At 46.5% G+C, this 18,735-nt stretch overlaps 1 protein-coding gene across 31 annotated transcripts in view; it reads left to right on the top strand.

The window, feature by feature from the left end:
* The window catches only part of RBFOX3 (RNA binding fox-1 homolog 3), a 488,491-nt gene that overhangs the window by 460,229 nt on the left and 9,527 nt on the right, over positions 1-18,735 (top strand). For 19 of the 31 annotated variants that reach the window (XM_039345408.1, XM_039345554.1, XM_039345562.1 and 16 more), the window contains 11 exons: positions 437-694; positions 2,544-2,684; positions 4,293-4,346; positions 5,536-5,628; positions 6,608-6,668; positions 7,004-7,057; positions 8,594-8,726; positions 9,825-9,864; positions 10,694-10,758; positions 14,973-15,108; positions 16,128-17,238. In XM_039345408.1, the coding sequence (XP_039201342.1) occupies positions 437-694; positions 2,544-2,684; positions 4,293-4,346; positions 5,536-5,628; positions 6,608-6,668; positions 7,004-7,057; positions 8,594-8,726; positions 9,825-9,864; positions 10,694-10,758; positions 14,973-15,108; positions 16,128-16,172 (1,080 nt within the window). In that variant the 3' untranslated portion in view covers positions 16,173-17,238. Of the gene's footprint in view, positions 1-152; positions 229-436; positions 695-2,543; positions 2,685-4,292; positions 4,347-5,535; positions 5,629-6,607; positions 6,669-7,003; positions 7,058-8,593; positions 8,727-9,824; positions 9,865-10,693; positions 10,759-14,972; positions 15,109-16,127; positions 17,240-17,279; positions 18,634-18,735 lie in introns of those variants that run through there. The other 12 variants (XM_039345545.1, XM_039345447.1, XM_039345496.1 and 9 more) reach the window with 12 other exon arrangements.

The raw sequence follows: 18,735 nt of genomic DNA, 5'->3' as shown, positions 1-18,735 counted from the left end.
TATTTGTTCTACACACAATTTTATCTTTTCCTTGTAATTCCAACTTGCCTTCAGTGAGATGCTTTTTATGTCTCTAATTCTCCCAGAAGAGAGTTAGAGATTAATCAAATCCATTGAAAACTAGAATAACAATGGGCACATCTACCCTGCAGATTTTATCATCCCGTGCATGGTGCTTCCACTCTGCTCCTCTAAAATGATGTCCAGCAATTCCATGGCAGATAAAAGGTGGGTCTTGAGAGCATTCTTTCTTGCCGTGTTGGATGCAATTACTGCTTTAAACCAATACTTAACTGCCTTATGTTATGGGAAAATTAACTGGAATTCACCTGAGCTGTTGGATGGAGAGTGAGTTGCTGATGAAGGTTGAAGCTCACAGTCTGGCTTGAGATTGTCAGCCATGAGTAAGGAGTATTCTCTTATCCTATCTCTGCAGGGCAATCAGGACGCCACGGCTCCGCCTGACGCAATGGCTCAGCCCTATCCCCCAGCAACATATCCACCACCCCCACAGAATGGTATCCCTCCAGAGTACGCTCCTCCACCACCACACCCGCATCCAGCACAGGACTATTCGGGGCAGAGCACAGTACCTGAGCATGCCTTGACGCTCTACACCCCAGCACAGAGCCACTCCGAACAGCCGGGCACTGATGCCAGCACGCAGTCCATAGCAGGCACACAAACGGTACCGGTAAGAGACTTTGCCTACAGGGCCTGACCTTGCTGTAAAGCTTGCCTGCACAGGGGCAGCATAGGGCAGTTTAGGGAAGTAGACATCTAATGAAGAAAAGGATGTCTCCTCCCAGAAAAATGCAAACTGGAAGGATTGAACTTGGGGGAGGGGGGGGAGAAATGTGTAAACTTGGATGAGAAGGATACAAGGAAATTTCTGTTGGAAAAATGGACCTATTGGCTCATGATTGAGAGGCTGCAGGGAAGACCGAGCCTGCAGATCCAATGCCCTCTCTGCCTCCATTCCTAGTTTGTCTGCTTGGCCTTGTTCCACTTCCATCTGAGACCCAGAGACAGCAAAGGATCGAAAGAGAGCAAGGTGAAAATAACAGAGTTCTTATGCAGCAGGAGGCCAGTGCAGAGAAACCATTCCAGCACCCTGCTACCCCCATGGGCATTTGTGGCTCAGCACTTAAGTTTCCTGGCTCCCTTTGTGTCCCTAATCACTTGTAATCTACCTGCTTGGCCACTTGCCAATCTGATCATGCCAATGATGTGGTTGTAATGCAGCTCAGCGAGGAAGCGCTGAGTGAGCACTTCCCAGCTGCTCCTCAATCCCTGAGTGCCAGGCTGGCTGCTCGCCACCACGCAGCTTTGAGAGTGAGCTCGGCCTCCCCACCTGGTTCTGTGTGTGCAGGAATGCATGCAAACCCAGGATGGAGCCAGCACATCTCCAGCCTCCTTTCCCTGGAGCTGTGTGTTTGGGCCCATGCTAGTTCTTATTCCACTTTCTCGGGCGGCACTGCTGTCCTAGGTAAAAGTAGGGCCCCTGTTTCATAATTGGAGAAGCTGAAGCAGAAGGATGGTGGCCAGTCCAAGACCAAATTAAAGAGCTGAACTGGGGACTTCGGTTTCACAGCTCACATTCTTGATCCCTAAGTGAGAGCATATGCCAACACTCCCTGACTGGTTTCTCACATTGCACTAAACCGTGTTGTGATTTGTTTGTGTTTGGCTCACTGTATTCTGTTCACCTAGTTATCATGCTTCTAAGTCATGGCTTATGGCTTGAATGTCGGATAAACCCAGCTCTTCATTTTTTTTAACCAGCAAACCATAGCTAAACAAACCATGCGGTAGCACACTGTGTGAGCCTAGTCTCAAGATGACATTAAAAGTTGGCAATCAAGTAACATCACTTTCATAGGAATGCCTAGTCCCAATACCTCTCAGGATTATGGGGACCTGCAGCACAAAGCCCTCGGGGTTTGGCCTTATCTTAGGCAGGGGAAGGGAATGGAACAGGGAAATGGGGTACAAGAGAAGAAAAAATGTTGAGGAGACCTAAAATGAAAGAGCCCCCTGAAGCTATGAGTTCAAACCACCTGCAGAAGGGGGGGTGTAAGAAGCAAAATCAAAGAATGGAAGTGGGGCACTGTGCAATGGAAGGAGCCCTCTGAAAGAAGAATGCTTCAGAGCTATATCAAGAGCAGCCTGCTTTCCAGGCAGAGAGGATGTTTGGGCTGGTGGGTGGGTGGGGTTGGGGAGAAAAGAGAAAGAACAAAAAAAATGAATGGATTAAACAGAGAAATGGCTCCAGCCCCAAGCACTCCAGAATAAGACTTGCAAAAAATGACCCCAGTCTTCAGCAGAAGAACAGATTATATATTAAACCCAAGTCAATATGCCTGAAGGCTGAAAATCTAATTGCCCCAAATCTAATCCAGCACTTTTGCTGGATTCATTTCATACCTTTGAAATCTGTCTTTCACAAGCAGCAATGATGCCCCACCCCGCATATGCGCGCGGGCGCGCACACACACCTAGAAAAAATCACAGTGGTGCTTTAATTTACTTATTTTCACCAGCAGACAGATGAAGCAGCGCAGACAGACAACCAGACACTACACCTACCAGAGAATGGTTCCAACAAGCAGCAGCCTAAGCGGCTACACGTTTCCAACATCCCTTTCCGCTTCCGGGACCCTGATCTGCGGCAAATGTTTGGAGTAAGTCTATCACCTTCCTGTGCTAAATAAACATAGGAATGTACAAAGACCTATGGTCATCTTGGAAAGGAACTGGCTGTGTTCACTCTGTCTTTTACATTATAATTTAGTTGGGTTTTTTGTTTCATGTGATATGTGAACCTGACATTATGGTTAGTAAAACCATAGTTTACAGTTGAATATTGTGTGTGAACCACTAGGACTGGCTTAACAAACAATGGTTAAAACAGAGTATTTCTTATCACCATTTATAAATTTAGAAAATCAGTCCAAGATAACAATATCAGTCAAACTAACAATGCTGGGTCCCATCGTTGTCAAATCTGCTTCTTATCTTTATACAGTTTCTACATATTCTTGTTATATCTTTCCATCATCCACGTATCTGCAGTGCCTGCTTCTTGCTTTCATTCCTTTTTGGCAGGAACTCTTATCTGTTCCTTCTGACTCCCCAGTGCTCTGCAGGACTTGTGATTATCAGGGTTCAGGCAGGATTAACTTGTTTCTCAGTCTGAGCATTGCTGGAACATGTTATTTAACAGCTGAGTATTGAATAATGCAGAAAACATCTCCTGTACTTCTAGGGATGATAGTCCTAGGGGCCCGTAGAAGTAAAGTGGCATCTGCCTACATATGATGCTAGACCCCAGACGTTCTTTCTGTGTATGTGTATAAATACTGGTAGTCCTCACTTACCAAATTTACGACAGCACTGAATAGGTTTAACAACTGATCTTCAAACTTGTGGCTGTCGCAGCAACCCTGTAGTTATGTGACTGTAAATTGGGCCCCTCACAACCAGTGCGCCTTTACGATAATCACAGGGGTCCCACAATCATGTGATTTCCATTTGCGGTCTTCACAGCCAGCTTCCAACAAGTGAAGTCAGTGGGGAAGCTGGCAAGAAATGTCAAGTCACAATCAGGTAACTTAAAACTTACAGCAGAACAGACGTACGTTGGGCACAACCACATGACATTTCACTTAATAACCATGTTGCTTAGAAATGTTTGTTGCTGACTCCAGTTGCGGTCAGTACAGGTAGCCCTTGACTTACAACAATTCGTTTAGTGACCGTTCAAAGTTACAATGGCACTGAAAAATATGACTTATGGCCATTTTTCATAGTTACGACATCCCCATGGTCATGTCATCATAATTCAGATACTTGGCAACTGGTCCATATTTATGACCGTTGCTGTGTCCCAAGGTCATGTGATCCCCTTGTGCAACCTTTTCACAAGTAAAGTCAATAAGGGAAGCCAGATTCACTTAATAACCGGGGTACTAACTTATCAGCTGCAGTGATTCACTTAACAACAGGGGCAAGAAAGGTCATAAAATGGGGCAAAACTCACTTAACAAATGTCTCACTTAACAACAGAAATTTTGGGCTCAGTTATGGTCGTAAGTCGAGGACTAGCTGTAAATGAGAACTACCTGTATTTGATACTCAAGGATGTTCCAGATACGTCTACATACCATGCCCTTTGGGAATAAATCAGAGCACGAGGGTTTTCCAAGCCGGGATGAAAAGAAATGATGTGTCCACTCCCATTTTCACCTTTCCTTCTTCCCCCGTCCCCTGTCCCTCTTTTTCTCCCCCAGCAATTTGGAAAGATCCTGGATGTTGAGATCATTTTCAATGAGCGTGGTTCCAAGGTGGGTTCAACATGTTGGTGTCTGATACAACCCAAATGTCCCTGTAGATGGGTACTCCCAGGGGCCAGTCTTTCTCCTCCGTTCTGCATTCCTGCCTTCACCACTTCCTTTCTATGCCACGGGGTTCCTCCTGGTTTCTAACTACCCTTTCCTCACCATCCCTTCAAATCCTGGGACTTTAGATTTAAGAATGAGATTTTGATATTTTAACTTTCCCTCTGAAAACAACTGTGCTGGTTGAAAATAATTAACCAAAGCAATTCTAGATTCGGAGTCGTATAGAAAGAGGAAAAACTGTTGGCCACAAAGCCATCACTAAAGTAATTTAATGCAGAAAACGATCACCCTCTCATGGTGAGATTAGAAATTGCTCTAACCAGAGAGGGAGAGAGAGAGAGAGAGAGAGAGAGAGAGAGGGAGGGAGGGATGGAGGGAGAGAGAGAGAGAGAGAGGGAGAGAGAGAGAGAGAGAGAAATAAAATAACATAACATGCTACTTAAGGCAATGTGATATTAAGGTTTGGAGGAAACATGTGGATATTTCTTCCTCCCGAAATAGACATGAAAATACACTATTGGATTTTTGTTTCCAGGAGGTAATTCAGGTATTTTAAGTTTGAAAGAAACTTGGGAAATCCTTTCAGTGCTTAAACTCCTGCTGTTCCACTATTGACTGTAGGAGCTAGACTGCACAGAAGCTGATCAGGCGCCACACAATGGTTGAGCATTCTGGAGGGGGCAGAACTAGGCCTCAGCCATTTCTGCAGCCTCTTCACACTTAGGAGGGCTACTCTGTCTCTCTCTAGCCTGGATGATATAAATGTAAAGCCAATAGTCAGGCACAGGGGAAAAGATCCTACACATTTGCAATCCTTTTGGGTCGTAATGGCATAATGGAGTGGTGATGCAGATCTTGTCCTGTCCTCTTATTCCTCTCAGTCCTTATCCTCCCTTGTCCTTGCTCCTTCCCCACCCACCCCTGACTCCCCCCCCTCACCCGGTCTTTAGGGAGGCTTGGGAAACTCACATCCTGCCTCTTTTCTCTGCTGCTCCTTACTCACCCCTTCTCTCTGTCCTGTTCCTCCCACCCCCCTTTTTTCTTTCTTCATCCTTTTCTCCTTTTCCTACCTCTCTCCCTCCCCAACCTCTCTCTTTTTCTTTCCTTTTTCCTTTCTCTCCCTCACTCACAGGGTTTTGGGTTTGTAACTTTTGAAACTAGTGCAGATGCCGATCGGGCACGGGAGAAGCTGAACGGCACCATCGTAGAGGGACGCAAAATTGAGGTGCGAACAAATGCACTGCCTGCTCTGCGTCGGGCATTAGACCTCACACTTGCAACCGTATCACAACCTTTTAAAAAAATATATATATATATATCTGTCTCTGGGATTAACCAGGACAAGCAGGCGGGCGAGTGAATGTTGCATGTCCTGTGCTTTTGGTAGGGGAGGATGCAGAAGGGAAGGAAGGCAGAATGTCTCCACCAAGAATCTGCTATAAGCAATCATTTCAGACAATATTAAGAGAAGGCAGAGAAGTATAATATCCCCAAGCCTCCAAACTTCCAGAAAATCTTCCTAAATCATCCTGTGCAGTTGCCTCCTGGCAGAGACTCTTGCTCTTTGCCTTCCGAAGAGGAAGTACAGAGCAATTTCAGAATAGACCCTGTAAAGGATGCAAAAGAATCTCCTGTGAAAGTAGTTCTTGGTAGTTGTTGAGCCCTTTGTTCACACTGGAGTGCTGAAGATGATCCCTGGTTCATCAGAGTTGTGAGGTAGAGGGATGGTGCTGCATGGTTGCCTCTGACATCCTCTTCTGCTGGAACTCCTACCCTTTTGTTCTGCTGATCTGATTTCTTAGGCCTCCTCTTGCCTGCCTTGCTTAACCTGTCCAGTTAATGGTACTTCCAGTATGCATGAAAACTGCTTGTGCAGGGCCCTGCATGCTAGCTGTGAACGTGGCCCTGGGAAGAGAGAGTTTCAGCAGTAGTCCCTTACAACAAGCCCATGTGGTGCTAATGTTGCACTCTTGTTTGTGGCCAGCACACTAGGAAAGAGCTGTAAGATTAGGTAGGACTCAGAAGGCTCACAGCCCAAGATGTCAAGAATTAGCAAATGTAGTGTGGCAAGCAAATTGCCTTTGCTTAGGATGATTGGTCCATAAATCAGGGAGGATCTGACTCAAACCTTCAGCAGCCTTTTGAATGCTGGTGTTTTCCTTGAGGAAAAGTCTATCAGTAACCTGGTGCTTGTTTCTCAACAGGTCAACAATGCCACTGCACGGGTCATGACAAACAAAAAGGCAGCTAATCCCTACACAAACGGTAATGGAACAAGGAAGGATGCTGAACCAGGCATTCCTGGAAAGGGGGCAGGCTTCTTTTCCTCCAGGCCACCCTACAGGTTGGGGGTGGGGAGGTGTTCTGACCTCGGGGAGAGGGGGGGTCTCAAAAAAATGCAAAGCATGAATTTGGGTTGTATCTCTGGAAACAGAGATGGCAAGAGGAGCACCCAGCCTATTAAAGCAACCACTTCAGATTTCCCTCTTCAAAGGCAATGCCTAATGAACCTAGCACCCCCTCCAGCCCACTTCTTGGAATGCCAGTTTAGGAGGACTGAGAGAGCAATGCTTTCTGACTGCCTCCTTCTTTGTTACCAGGCTGGAAGCTGAACCCTGTAGTGGGCGCCGTCTATGGCCCTGAATTCTATGCAGGTAATGTCTGAATTGGGCCAGATCCATGGAGAAGCGTTATCTTTTAGGGATCTGGCAGGACTACTGAATTTCATAGCAGAATCTACCTCTTGCTTATTCCTAGAATGCCACAGGCAATTGCTTGCAAAGAAGAAAGCAAGAAGTCAGTAAGCCAGGGGGGAGGGGGGGAGAGAGGAGGGAATGGGTGCACTAAGTCTGGGGAATACCAGGCTTGAATTCCTGCTTAGTCATGTGGCTTTCTGCCTAATTTTAAGCAAATCACTATCTTGAAAATTCACTCTAGGATTGGTAGACTATTAACTATGTACCTAATCCACAGGTACATTATTAAATAATTTATTGTCAAATGGCAAGGATTTCTGACTCCCCATTGTAAATTAGGATTCTAGACTGGCCAAATCATAACAGTTCAGATCCAGATTTAGGGATAGTATAAATACATCATAAAACATACCACTAAATGTATTCAATGCATCTCATAATATTCATGGTAGAGCTACCACAACATATTCAACAAAGCTAAATAGGCCTATGGAATTTATAACTCAGTATGCTGTGGTACCCAGTTACACCCTCTCTTAGCATATTGTATGAGCCCAGCAATCACATAAAACCATAATCTCATTTGTTTGCTTGGGCCTTAGCATATAAGTAGAGGAATTCTATGTTGTTGGCCTAGGTTTAGGGTTTAATGTGGTGTATGAATCCAGATGGAACTTGGAGGGATCTGGAACATCATTTAGACCCCACCCCTGCCACCCTGAGCTCCATTTAGCAAGCAGCTCTGTTTGTGGATCTTATAATTCTTGCAAACAGCTTATTCCTCCATCTGTACTTTACATAACTAGCTTCAAACACTGGTTTGGATAAAGTAGGTATAAAGTGGAGAAAGAGAAAACTATGTGTGTATCTGGATTTTATTGTGAAAAAAGAGAACAAATGTGAGTAGAACTGAGACATATCCTGTAGTTGTACTGCATAGATTTATGACAGAGGGCAAAAGTTTTGAAGACAACATTTGGAATAGGAACAGAAATACAGAATAACGGTGTTGGAAGGGACCTTGGAGGTCTTCTAGTCCAACCCTCTGCTCAAGCAAGAGAACCTATACCATTCCAGACAAATGGCTTCCAATCGCTTAAAGACCTCCAGGGATGGAGCACTCACAACTTCTGAAAGCAAGCCGTTCCATTGATTAATTGTTCTCATTGCCAAGAAATTTATCTTTAGTTCTAGGTTGGTTCTCTCCTTGATAGATTTCCATCTGTAACTTCTTGTCCTGCCTTCAGATGCTTTGGAAAATAGGTTAAACCCACCCACCCCCTTCTCTGTAACAGCTCCTCAAATATTAAATAGGAAGGAATATTGAATTGATGGGTTGGATTCATAAGTCAGCTGCGAGGAACGTGCCTGAGGAAGGAGATGGGAAAAGCTTATCCCTTATTCTTGGGAGAGGAAGGGGGGAATGGAGAACAGAGTTTAAAATTTGGGGCTATTCCATGCTGGTCCTCATGGTTATTTCTTCCCCTCCTTCAGTGACTGGTTTTCCATATCCAGCTACAGGAACCGCAGTAGCGTACCGGGGGACGCACTTAAGGGGCCGAGGGCGCACAGTCTACAACACTTTCCGAGCGGCTCCCCCACCTCCCCCCATCCCCACTTATGGAGCGTGAGTATTGAGCAGAGAGGCTCCCTTACAAAAACGGGTGGTTTGGCACTTCCAAAAAAGACAAAGTTAGATGGGCCATCTTCTCAAGACCCAGGAGAGTCTTTCCCATATCTCTCATCTCTGGCCACTGTGATCTATGGTTCATTAAAAGTCATATTAATTTTAAGACATGCCTTCCTGAAGCTTCTCTGTTGGGTTCCTGTATGATTAAGACATAAGTCTCTGTTGTCCTAGTTTTCTGGACACATGGTTGGAAAATTCAGAGTTATCCTTGGATTTTTCATTGACCTCAATTTTCCTATAGAGATTCCTACGTACCTGTTGTCTGGAAATTATGGGCATTGGAGTATAATATTTCTGGAGGGCTCCATTTTGGTAAGGTTAGGAAGACAGTTTGCCCAGGTGGCACTATACATTTCACAGTCAACCCACAGCTGGAGAAGTCATGCTCCCAGTCATTCCACTTTTTCAACAGGAATCTTTTATTTCCTTGACCAGCATAAATTATGCAAGCAAATTAAGTACATGCTGGTGTACTTTGCACAACATATTTATGTTCATGCTTCCTTCCGAAACTCATCTTCTTATATCTTATGTTGTATAGGATTCTTTTAGTAATTAGACAAACATGAGGAATACAGGAAGGAAAGCATCACTAGATGATATGTGGAAGAGAGTAGATAACCATGTTGACCATCCCATAAATTAGCCTCTCACTGTGTGGATCAGAAACCTGCTCCTTTTTTAAAATGACGAAAATGAAGCAAAATCTTTCACGGAATGTATGTGACTATCATGTAGGGCTGCATGGCCAGGAGTGGCTGGCTCCAGGTTCCCCCCACGAACACCTTCATGATCTTCCCTGTTGATTGTCAGGCAGACAGCTCTATCCACTTGCTTGATGCCTGCATTTGCTCCCCTCCTGCTGTCAGGGTAGAGAAAAGCAACTGATAGGTCCAAACACCAGAGCCACAAAGGCCCATCTGATGCTTGCTCTGGTGCTCCTGTCTGGAACACAGCCAGTCTTGCAGAGTGAGCTTCAAAGAGCCCTACCCAAAGTAACTCTTAGTCACAGCCACATTCTTCTTGCTTTTGCAGAGTGGTTTACCAGGACGGATTCTACGGTGCTGAAATTTATGTAAGTCCATCCTTTCAAAGTTTCCTTAGGAGATCCTTTTTTTTTTTTTTTTTTTTCATTTCTAGTCAAAGCATCCTCTGGTTCCTGCAGAGACTTGGCATCCTTTGCTGGTAACCAGGCACAGGCCCTTCCAGGAAGGCTGTTCTGTCAAAGAGAAATTCCCCCCTGCTTGCTCTTTTCATTAAGTGATGCAAACAGGGGCCAAGGCTGCCAAAACACAGTGGGAAAACAACCTGGGGCCCAGAGCTCAGGAAGCAGCAGCAGTTGGGCAGCCTCTAAGCCTCTCCCATTAGCTCTACAGATTTTCTCATCACTCTTCCAAGACTCATCCCAGCACTTTCCACGGCTAAGGGAGGTTAAGGGTGGAAAGGAAAAGCTTGAAATCACACTTCCTGCATGTGCGGCAACTGGAGATGGGAAGCAGGCTACCTGTGAGGGTGGGGTAAAGGGTGCATCTGCTCCTACAGAGGGCAGGATTTATTTTCTGGCCTGGTGTCAGCCTGTCAGGCCACAGCAGCGTTTCCTCTCCATATTTAAAGTGCTCTGGGCAATACTTCAGGCACACACTGACAGATTTATCAGAGGCGACATCTCGTTAACACCGCCACCCGCTAGGGAGGTGACATTCTCTCCTCAGCATGTTTAATTTCTGCAGGTTAATGGTAGCAAGGACCCCAGGGAATGCTAATGAGATTGGAGAGGGGCTGGGCCTGTGGGTACACATCTCCCTCCTGGCCAGCACGTGAGATCCCCCAAAAGATGTGCCCTTCTCCTGTGATACTGCAGTCACACCTTCACCCCTAATGCTTGTCTCTCTCATCTACTCCAGGGGGGCTATGCAGCCTACAGATACGCCCAGCCTGCGGCAGCAGCAGCAACAGCTTACAGCGACAGGTAAGTCATCTTGCGCCTTGGTGTCTGGTCCCCTTATCAGCCCATCACTTGGATGCAGGGATTCACAATAGTGTCCCTGTACCAGGGAATTGTTACTGATGCACCAGGGAGAAAAGGGACACCACCTCCTTCAGTCAGAAACGTTTTCCAGCCCCCATTGACTGGTTTGCCCAGGGATAGAGGGAATACTGGAAGTCCTGGTAGACCCTAAAATAATCAGCAGAGTCCACAACACTCAAGGGCTGGGAGCTGGTTTGTCCACAGTGCAAAGAGTCTGTGATCTGAGCTCTGCCTCATTTTGTTCCCTGTTCTTGTTTCCCTCTTCTGTTTTTCACAAGCAACCATTGCCTCTCTTCCCCCTTTTTATACCTTTCACTGAAGTGTGTGCATTTTCTGGCTTGCCAGTATACAGAATTTCATGCTGATAAGATGAATGGCTGTATTGAAGTGGCCTGAGTTTGGAGAGGTTATGTTGTTAAACGGAGTCTCTCTCAGAGGCAACAAAACAACTCAATTAATCCTTTGTGCTTATCTTCCCTTTCTAAAAACAATTATTACAAGGGGGATTTGGGGGTAGGAAGCATTGAAGGGGCGTTTTGCTTTGATTGTTCATTCAACCAAGTGCTTTTTCAATGTGGCTCCACAAAGTAGGGGCTGGAGCAGAGTGGCCACGCTTTCCGGGAGAAGTCACTTCGCTGGCCTCCAATAAAATTCTGATCATGCACCAAAGACATTTCATTCGAAGCAAAGTTGCTTTTCCACACTGCAGGACCTTTTCATTGCATTTATCGAAGCCAAAACAATTCTGCAAAATCAAGCAGCCTTTCTTCACACAGGCATAATTATTACAGTGGTAACTGCTGAAGCTTTATTTGAGAAATGGGAGAGACTATTTTCTTAATCAGGTATTTGTTGACATGCAACATTCTTATCATCCTACTTCCTTGACATGTTTTAGCATCCTATTAAAAAATGACTGTCATTTAATTAGGTTAGTGGTAGATTATTATTCTGCTGTTGATGAAAAGCAGGTTAAAATGCACAACAAAGTAATAACTAAGTAAATAAATATGAAGGATGTGAAAATATTATGAGAAACAATACATTATAAGGGGCTTAAATAAGAAATATTGGGATAAACCTGGGGAGGAATGACCCATTGCAGGAAACATTACCAGCAGAATAGTACATTTTTATCAGTGGTACACATTTATTTCTGCTTGGAAACCTTTCCTAGAAAACATTTTTTCATTCTCCTGGTTTCTATATTTGTATTATCCTGCTAAGTAAAGCAATGCAGTGTGTGTGTTCAGCTGTTTAGTTCCACTTAAAATGCACATATGTTGTGTTAATTCATAGGGAGATATCATAAAAAGTGTGCAGTAACTCTCATTAAAAAAGGACGCTGTAAACTAAGGGTTCTTCCACATGACAGCTTTTAATTGCTTGCCATCCATGTAGAAACCTGCAGGAAATAAAAACCTTGCCAGATTTCAAACTCTTCCTCCTTTTTGGCCATGATGGTGGCCCGGTGCTCACTTCAGGCTGCATTTACCATAGTCCCAGTTGGTGGGTTTTCCCACTTCTTGACTACTTTCTTTCCATGGGGGATATTTCAGGACGTGGTTTCCAATGGACCATTTTTTTAATATGAGCCCCTTCCTTGTGTTTGGATCAGTGGACCAGAAGAAAAGAGAAGAACCACAGTTTTCTCATTATTCTAGTCAGTTGGACTATAGAGGAATCACATCTCTCGCAAATTTCACCCAGTTAAACAAAAACCAAAAGATCCCTGTTTCCCATTCCATCAGTTATTTAAAAAAGAAAATAAGCTTAGCCTTTCCCCATTCTACTAGTGAGCTTCCTTTTTAAAAAATGCCAGTGTTTCGCCAGATTTCCTGGGAAGAAGAAATAAAAAAAGGTACAGCTTTTCTGGTCCAGACCTCTCAGAAGAGGGCAGCCCACCCAGCCACCCAGGGCAGAATAGTCAGGGGGGCAGCAACCAATGGGTAGGGAAGTGGGATCATTCCCATCACCAGGCACAGTTTCCCCTTAGAACAGGAGTCCCCAACCCCCGGTCCGTGGGCCCGTTGTGCGGGCCGCGGCATGCCAGCAACCGGTCCGCACAAACAAGCAAAGTCCCATCCGTGAGATGCAGGCAGCACACAAAACCACGCCCCCTCTGGTCCACGGAAAAACCTCTTTCCACGGAACCGATCCCTGGCGCCCAAAAGGTTGGAGACCTCTGCCTTAGAATACAGGTGGTGGCCTACATGGAAATGAAGCCCAACAATTAACCAACCAGATAAGTCAGAAAACAATTTTAATGAGTGTCTAGTGGGCAGCGGAAACACAGGGGAGTGGCCTTCCTGGTGGATTGAGGGTGTTGTGTGTTTCTGTCCTTGAAAGATAGTTAGCGACTATACTCGCATTGGGACAAGCTGGTCTTGCCAATCAGATTTAACATTCACATCTGGCAAGGAACATGCATGTGGTCTTAGATCAGGGCTTCTCAACCTTGGCAACTTTAAGACTTGTGGACTTCAACTCCCAGAATTCCTCAGCCAGCTTTGCTGGCTGAGGAATTCTGGGAGTTGAAGTCCACAAGTCTTAAAGTTGCCAAGGTTGAGAAGCCCTGTCTTAGATGGTGACCCTCTCAGCCAAGCCTTTCCCATCTATAGAACCACAGCCCTGTAAAGTAGGTCATTGTTGATATTCTGGTACTGACTGGGCTGTACAGGGCTGTTTCAGGATTAAAAGTTAGAGACATCTTTGATTCAAGCTTCCTTTCTGTGACACACTTCTTGATCTTAACCAAACGGTCCATAAGCAGTGATTTCTATGACATACACATAGTTTCCTTGGCCACATTATAGAAGCAGATTAGCAATGCCCAATTCCAGAATGTCTTTCTGATTTCTCAGTCTAACCTGGGAATTACTGGTGGTCTCCCATCCAGTCAAAATCAGCCAGCACTGGCTAGATGATGCTACTTTCTGAGGTTATTTACACATAAGAAATCCTAAGGATTCTCATGATAAAATCTTCTTAAGAATGTTAGTTTTTCTATATTCGTGTTAATTCCATTCTTTGCTGGAGAATGTTGGCCAAAAAGTTTCTGTAATTTTAGCTTTTAGTTGTTTATTCATTTCTCATGTTTTCTTTCTCCCCAACATAAAATCCTCATACAATTTCTTCTTTTGGCTCATAAAATCCAAAATTGACAAAAGATCTGCTCCAACTTCATCCACCGCCAGGAAACAATTATTTACATTCTCTGGGTCCCTTACAAAACCAGTTCTAATCAGCACAACCCAGTCACCCAGTCACTCCTACTCCTCCTTTGATTAAAATAAATAATGATCTGTGCCCTCACAGAATTGCAGGATGCACACAAAAAGTTAAACAAGGATAATGTGGAGGAACTACAGCTGGGATGGCTGTACCCGACATCCTTTGGCTGCCAATGCTTTTATTCCTTCCCTGCTGGGAAAACAAATATTCTTTTCCTGCTTCTGGGTTGCAAATCTCCCCTGCAAATCAAACCTTCAGAATCTCTGTTTGCACACTGGAAAAGCAGTGCTAAGGTAGTTTTTGAGCTACAAAATGCACAGAACTGAAGGAGAAATCCAAAATCCCTTGCAGACATCAAAGAGACAATCTCATAAGACCACACAGTTGGGGGCCCTGTCCTACCAACTTCCCCCAACCCTCCAAAGAAGGCTTGGCCACCTCTTGTTTAGGCCACAGTTATACCTGTACATTTTTTGGCCATTAGTATCTCTCTAGGAAAGGACATCTTTACAATGACCTGCTTACTCATCTAGAAGCCGATCCTTTCCTTCTTTCTCCCTTCTGAAATTGCATCCCAGTAAAAAAAGAGAATGAGGATTGTCGGCAAAAATGTAGCTTTTGAATTCTAGCACTCTCCCTTTTGAGATGTTTGCAATTTGAAATGATCTCTCTCGGGTGGGGAATTGGAGCAATTCGCTACTGGGTCGCTTTCCCCATTTGGCATCTCCCAAACTATGCATGGCTTTAAAGTTGGGATTGTAGTCCTAGCACATTTGGTGGACGCCTACTTGGGAAAAGTAATTCAGGGGCCTTTGCTAAAAGCTCAGTGAACATTTCTTGTCATTTCTTCTATGTTTATCATGACTTGAAGCAAAGTTAATGATGATTGGGGCCTGATTCATGGTTTTTTGAACACTTAGGGTTGGCAACTCAGCGATTCCTCAGTTTCTAACGCTGCCCCCTGTGTTCGCTCCTAGTTACGGCAGAGTTTATGCAGCTGCAGACCCTTACCACCACACTATTGGCCCCGCTGCCACCTACAGCATCGGCACCATGGTAAGAATGGGGCCTTCTATCCCTATGTGCATAGCCATCCAGACCTTGGGGGAATATATGCGGTCAGGTTGGGTACTTGGGAAAAGAGGAAGAAAGATCTGGGATGTCTCTGGGGATACTGACACTCAGATCTCAGCTGCAGTCCGATTAATCAGCTGTCCGGGGCCAGAGAAACCCTAAACAGGAAGATTCTTAGAGAAGAAGCACACATTTAGGGCTGGGCTAACCCTGGCTGCCCTCATTGCCAGGGGATGCACATAATAGAAAGGATGGTTTCCTGAACAAGTGATGCCCTTCTTAAAAACCACCTGAAGTGAGCAGCAGCTTGTACAGGTGTAAGAGACCCTTCATTCAAAAGCAGTGCTTCATGGGGCAAATACTTTAAGAAGTGGGTTGGAGCTGAGCAAGGTGTGCGTGCATAGGGACTCTCCCCAAAGCCACCTCCCATCCTTCCTGTTCCTGAATACACTTCCACATCCAGTTCCTGCAGTGATGCCTCCTTATAATCAGGGCTCTAGGCAGCATCAAAGAGGAGAAAGATTTTAAGCCATCTTGCGATCACTTGCCCATCAGGGCCTTCCTAATGATACCACAAGATTTGCATTGAACTGTCAACCCTTGAAAGAGGGGGAATACTGAGAGGGAGGCATCTTCTAGATTAAGGGAAACTGAGGCATGGTTTTGTAAGGCCCTTGCTTCCTTTATCCATGGAAGGATTCATAGGAAAGTGCTAGGCACCTGCCCCCAAGGCACCATTTTACATTACTTTCCTCTTTAAAATGCATATCGGCCTTATCCATCTGGATAGTTTTCCTGTGAAATCTGCCTCACGGCAGCTTTGCATTCTGGGAGGTTGAGTCAAACCCCCACTTCTACCCCACTGCCCTTGGCCCTTGCTCCCATTTCAGAAGAAGGTCTCTGCCAGTGGCCACCCCCATATTGGCTCCAAGGACAGGGCAGGGATGGGCTGTGCCTCTCCTTTATACTGATTGGCTTTTTCTCCGTCTTTGATGTTGCAGGCTAGTCTATACCGAGGAGGGTACAGCCGCTTCACTCCCTACTAGCAAGACAGACCCAGACCCTCCTCACAGTAGTAACACTGACTGCTCCTTAGAAATCCAACCAAAACCCCGTGGACATGGGCCCCGCCCCTTGCTGCTGGCCCTTGGCAGCCTAAATCACCCATCTCTTTACCTCAAGCCGCCTGCCATGCCTCTCCTCCCACTTGTCTCTGATGGTGTATTGGCCACATTTGCGTCATTTTGCAAAGCAGCCAGCCAGGGAGCTGGGACAGGTGCCTCCTTTAACCAGACAAACATACACAAAGACACACACACACACCCCAACAAGATAATCTCAAGGAACCCTCTGCCTCCTATAGAGCCACCCAGTGTCTGAGTTCTCCTGTTAAATCAAGCCTCATGAAGGCCTTTGGGATACTGTTGCACTCGAAGGAGGCCCCTGCGAGGCCTCCTGCATCGTTTCTGCTCTCATACTTCTAAAGGAGAGGCTCTGACCAAAGGAACTCAGGATATCGTCCCTCTCAAGTGCAGTGGCCCTTCTTCTCCCTCACACAAAGGCAGGGTAAAAGTGCCAGGTGGGCAGCAGCCTAGATCCTTCCCATAGGGAAAAGAGAGGCCCGCTCAGGCCCTATATCAACCAGAGGGGCATCTTTCTCTTTCTCTTGCAAGGGGAGAAAAACTAAGGTCCCCTCTTCCTATTGGGAAATGAGTGAGGGATGTACTGCTATGCAGGCCTTGGTAGGGACTGGGAGGTGATCTGGACAATGTACAGTGAGTAGGAGACCCCACAGGATCCCCTCTGGGCCTAGCATGTAGGTCTCTGAGGGAGCTGACTGGGATCGGGCCCTGGGTGGGGCTGAGCAATCCCAACTCCTTTCACAATGCTGGCTAACATTCCAAGCAGGGCTTGGGTAACTTTCCTCTTCACTGATTTGCTGAGCAAAATGGACCCACAGCTGTGTATAAAAGGGACATGCAAAGCTTAAAGTTACTTGGAACTCCACTTCCCAAATCTAACATTCTGAACCAGCATACACAGAGAGAGCGGAAAGCGCTTCCCTGCCTTCTCCTCCTGCCCCATTCCCCCCCCCCCAGGCCACAGCCTGCAGGGTGCTCCATGGAACATTCTGCCTTTGTTTTCTGTTGTAGTGAAACCTTCAGCTGTTTCCTTCTGGGACCAGGAAGGGCACAAAACATTTTTTTTTAAAGCAAAGCAACAAACTATTACAAAACTAACAAGCCAAGCGACTGAGTGAAAGCCCCCTTCTGTCCACACATGCGCCCCAAGCGACAGGCCAGCCGGAGCGCAACTACTGACAGTCTGCCCGGACAGATGGACGGCACGGCAGCCCCATGCAGACTCCGCAAAGCTGTCCGCATCAGGAGACCCGTGCCCTGCTCCTCCCTGCTGCAGACCACGGGGCCAGGAGGGACAGGTACTGACACAGACTGGAATCTGCAGGCCCCAGGCCATCACGTCTTCCTTCCAACCCTCCTGAAGACCTGCGGCCCTCCCAGACCGCAGAAGACGCCATGAGCGCCAGCAGGGCTAGCCGTCCTGCTTCTTGCATCCCAGAAGTTCCCAGTGTTTTCGCGCTTTGCTGGTTCATCCGTTGGTCAAGTCGGCAAGCCTTGGAATCCTGTATGGTGTAGGGCCAGGCTGAGGGCTTCTGGGGTACGCCAGTGGATGGGCACCCCAGGTTTTCAAGGGGGATTTCTTTGAAGAAGTTGCACTTTCCTCTCCCCCTGAGGATCCCGGCTCCCATCGGCCCACAAGGCAGCGAACTCCACCCCTGCAGCTGTCCTTGGGGGAGGCCTGGCTGAACTCAGAGCTGAGAAAGTCCGAGGTCTCCAGGTCTCCCCCAGAACTTCCCACCCTGCACCGAAGGGCCGGGAAACGCCTCCCCCTCCGTCACACTGAAGCCAGGGTGCTGGGCAAGCATTTCCTCAAGGACTGTGTGGCTGGCAGGGGAGAGCAGCATAGCCCCCAGTTGGGGAGGGGGCCAGGCTCGGCACCAGGGCATTCGGAGAAAGAACCGTTTTGCTACACAGACCAAGCTGCACCACCGCCGCTGCTGCTGTCACCACCGCCGCTGCCACCCAGGGTTTCCTCCCTGCCCACAGCCCTTCATGGGAGGAGTGCATGTCCCATCGCCCACCCGCCCCCACCCCACCCCAGAGCCAGATGGACTCAGGGCCTCCTCCCTGCTCTTGACCTCCCCTTGGCTTAATCATCTCATGAAACCTCACTTTCTATTCAGCATTAAAGCTCCTGACATGCCAGCAACCAGATGATCCTCCTTTTCTATTCCCGTTGTATATAGCCCCACCTTTGCCACTCCTGCCCCCTTGTACAACCCCCCCTCCCATTTGCTACCCCCCTCTCCCACCCTGGGAGCATCAGCTACCCACCCCATTCTATATGCTTCAAAAGTGTGACCATTCAAATAAACAGTATTTATTATTATTATTATTTATTAATAAAGGTTTCTTTCTTCAATGAGGATGGCTCAAGATTTTAATTGGGAAGGGTGCAAACAGGAAGGAGAATTTGCAAAATACAGGCTGCTCTTGGAGGGTCTACGGCAACTCGCCACAGCCAACT

This window comes from Crotalus tigris, unplaced genomic scaffold (genome assembly GCF_016545835.1).
Source record: "Crotalus tigris isolate CLP2741 ecotype Arizona unplaced genomic scaffold, ASM1654583v1 scf7180000017551.9496454, whole genome shotgun sequence".
Taxonomy (NCBI): Eukaryota; Metazoa; Chordata; class Lepidosauria; order Squamata; family Viperidae; genus Crotalus; species Crotalus tigris.
Note: the sequence above shows the minus strand (reverse complement) of the source record. Positions and strands in the feature narration are given on the sequence as shown.